The 3,283-nt window shown below is 35.0% G+C and overlaps 1 protein-coding gene across 1 annotated transcript; it reads left to right on the plus strand.

The window, feature by feature from the left end:
* Positions 1 to 1,002: 1,002 nt before the first annotated feature.
* LOC124917899 (phosphopantetheine adenylyltransferase-like) lies at positions 1,003 to 1,510 on the plus strand. Its single transcript, XM_047458167.1, has 2 exons — positions 1,003 to 1,237; positions 1,322 to 1,510. Exons 1-2 carry the CDS (start codon positions 1,050 to 1,052, stop codon positions 1,503 to 1,505), a joined length of 372 nt encoding a protein of 123 aa, XP_047314123.1. The 5' UTR covers positions 1,003 to 1,049; the 3' UTR covers positions 1,506 to 1,510.
* Positions 1,511 to 3,283: the final 1,773 nt, after the last annotated feature.

Below are 3,283 nucleotides of genomic sequence, written 5' to 3' on the forward strand. Positions count from 1 at the left end.
TACATGGGTGTAATGGATGCACTTAACTTTATCTTCTTCTCTATTTCTAAGTAATATAAAATTAAGATTCTAATGTCAGCCACCATCCTCTCAACTCATCTAAAATGTCATATTTATTGAGTAGACATTTAATTACGACACCATTATTGAACTTTATACTACGTTCACAGTTTATATAACTTCCATAAAGCACTTGAATAAAACATCGACGACTTAAAAAACATCCCCGGATCGCATATAACTATCGCAAATCTCTGCCTACGTCGTCGTCGAGGGAAATTTAGAGTCACTCTAATGATAGGAAATCAGTACATAACAACAAAATCACTCATTGAAGTAGTTGTTTAACAAGTTTTTTCAATGTCATCTCGTTGACATTTATCAAGAAATCCTAGTAATTATATTCTAAGTAATTTATGAATTCCATAGATCCTAAACTTAGATTATATTAGCCCTTCTATTAGATGTGTTTTATTTACTAACTTTAATTGAATTTAAAAGTTTAATGTTATGTTGAGAAATATGGGTTTATTTATTAAATATTAGTTTTAAAATTTTGTTTTTCATAGTTTTCTATATTGGGATTAGACTAATTGTATTGAAGAGAAAAATAAAATAAAAAAGAAAGTGCTAAAAAAATAAAAAATAATAATTTAAAAATAACTATAAAGAAAAATAAATATATTGGCAGTGATTATTTTAATTTTAGTTGCGCCAAAAATATTACAAATAAATAAATCACATTTCTTGTACGTGTGTGATTGGTAGAAAAATTGAACTACTCAATTGATATATGTGTATTTCACAATTTCCACCAAACTTCTTAAATTTAGCAAATAAACATGTCTTCTTGAAACAAACATTGGATGAAAAATCATATCATATAGGGAGACAAGAAATGATACATGAATACAAATGACTTTCGTAAAAGTATCATCACACAATAATTTGATTTTTTTAAAACAAGAAAATGAACCATACCATACCTCAATTTGGTTCTCAAATTCATTCTCCAGTATGCTCATCTGATAGAACCCATTGGAAAAAGGATGCGGAATGTAATAGATTACATTAAGGTTTGTAACAACAACAACTTTATTATGTATCTTATTGTTGTTGTAAATAATAATCATTATGATATAGTCTATCAATCAGGGTTGTTAGTTCAGACTGAACCTATCGAAGACCCTTATAGTCCTTCAATTGTTGACGAAAAACTAGAAGCCATTATTGTGAGGTTAGATATTCTATGTTCATGAGTAAATATAATGTTTCATAAACAACTAACTAAAAGTATGTTTTTTGATTGGTACATGTATAGTAAGGAAACGCTACGAGGCGGGCTAGCTGTCAACAAGAAGAGAGGCGAAAAAGGTTTTTCCCAACTTAAGGTTGAAGTCGTTGATCTAGTGTCTGAAGAAGGAACAACAACGGGAAAGAAGCTGAGTTCTTCTACCCTAAGGAGGCGCGAAGCAGAAAAGCTTGAGAAAGATCAACAAGTATAAGTTATAAGCAGAAAAGTTTGAGAAATATATTGTCATGAATTCCTTTGAGGTGAAATGAAACGGTTGGAGTGGGACAGGATTACTGCAAAAAGGAAAACCGGGAGAATATTTAGTAATGAACGAACTCAGTTCCTAGAACAACAACAGAGAAAAAGGCTTACGGTCGTGGCCCTGGGTATCCTTCCCATTCATATGATTAGACAAAATAACTATTTGCAACATGAAAGTGTCTATAAAAGTGTCTCTGCACTGTTAGCCCAGAAATAGAATCACTCACAAAACTTTGAGAAAATATCTATAAAATCTTAAAAAAACGATTACAAGAGTTATTATCTCTCTCTTATTTTTCTTTCTCTAATGAGATCAACATACACTTTATTTATACTAAAATAAAAAAAACTCTTAATTTTTTAATTTAATGAAATTTATTGAAAATATTCTATTTTCCTCATTATTGCAAATATTTTGTTTTCCTCATCATTGCAAATCTGCTGTTTTCCTCATTAATGCAGATCTTCCATTTATTTGTAAACGTTGTAACAGCCAGGAGTAATACAACATTCTCCCCCTTAGTCCTGGCATGGTTCGAGATCACGAACACCGATTAGGTGTCGCATCATCACCAGTTTTGATGCTGACAAAGCTTTCGTAAGTATGTCGGCCTTCTGTTCATTCGTTCGAACAAACTCTACCTTGATTTGACTTCCTTCAACACACTCTCGAATGAAATGATATTTCGTGTCGATGTGTTTGCTACGACCATGAAAAACTGGGTTTTTCATGAGTGCAAGTGCAGACTTGTTGTCAACGTAGAGTTTCACTGCCTTAGGTTTCGAACCACTTAGTTCAAAAAACAATGATTTCAACCAAAGTGCTAGACACGCTGCCGCTGCTGCAGCCATGAACTCTGTTTCACATGAGGATAATGCCACTGTTTTCTGTTTCTGGGAGTTCCACGAAACAAGACTATCGTTAATGTAGAACGCCATGCCCCCCGTACTTTTCCGGTCATCTAGGTCACCTGCGAGATCACTATCAGAGTAACCCACTATTTCCTCGTCACCGCCTCCTTTTCGAAACACTAGACCTAAGTGTATAGTGCCTTGAAGGTATCGAAGCACCTGCTTCACTGCCTTGTGATGTATCTCAGTTGGCCTCTCCATGAATCTACTGACAACACCAACAACATAAGAAAGATCTGGTCTTGTATGAAGGAGATATCGCAGACAACCAATGACTCTTCGATATTCAGTTGCATCAATCGGTTGTCCTTCGGGATCCTTATAGAGTTGAGCCCTATGCTCCATTGGTGCCTTTGTTGAGTTACAATCAAGCATTCCAAATTGGTTCAGCACCTTTTTGGCATATGTTGTCTGCTTGATCGATACACCTCCTTCGAACTGATCTACCTCGATTCCAAGGTAGTATGAAAGCAATCCGAGATCACTCATCTCGAACTCCCCCATTATCTGCTTTTTGAAAAGTTTGACACCCTTTGGATCTCCACCTGTTAAAATAAGATCATCCACGTAAATACCAACAATAATTCGGGTATTACCGTTGCCTCTTGTGTACACCGCTTGCTCCTGTGTACACTTTTCGAAGCCCATTTTCTTCAAACTTTTGTCCAACTTTATATTCCACGCACGAGGAGCTTGCCTTAGGCCATACAATGCCTTTTTTAATTTAAGCACCATATTCTCCTTCCCTGTTGCCTTGAATCCTTCCGGTTGAGTTACGTACACTTCCTCTTCCAATTCTCCATTGAGAAAAGCTGA

The sequence above is a fragment of the Impatiens glandulifera genome, unplaced genomic scaffold (genome assembly GCF_907164915.1).
Source record: "Impatiens glandulifera unplaced genomic scaffold, dImpGla2.1, whole genome shotgun sequence".
NCBI lineage: Eukaryota > Viridiplantae > Streptophyta > Magnoliopsida > Ericales > Balsaminaceae > Impatiens > Impatiens glandulifera.

Excerpts from the sequence above, each read along its gene's own strand:
- LOC124917899 (XM_047458167.1), top strand. The coding sequence starts at position 1,050 with ATGCGGAATGTAATAGATTACATTAAGGTTTGTAACAACAACAACTTT. Across the intron at positions 1,238-1,321 it reads CTAGAAGCCATTATTGTGAG|TAAGGAAACGCTACGAGGCG; the intron begins GTTAGATATTCT and ends GTACATGTATAG.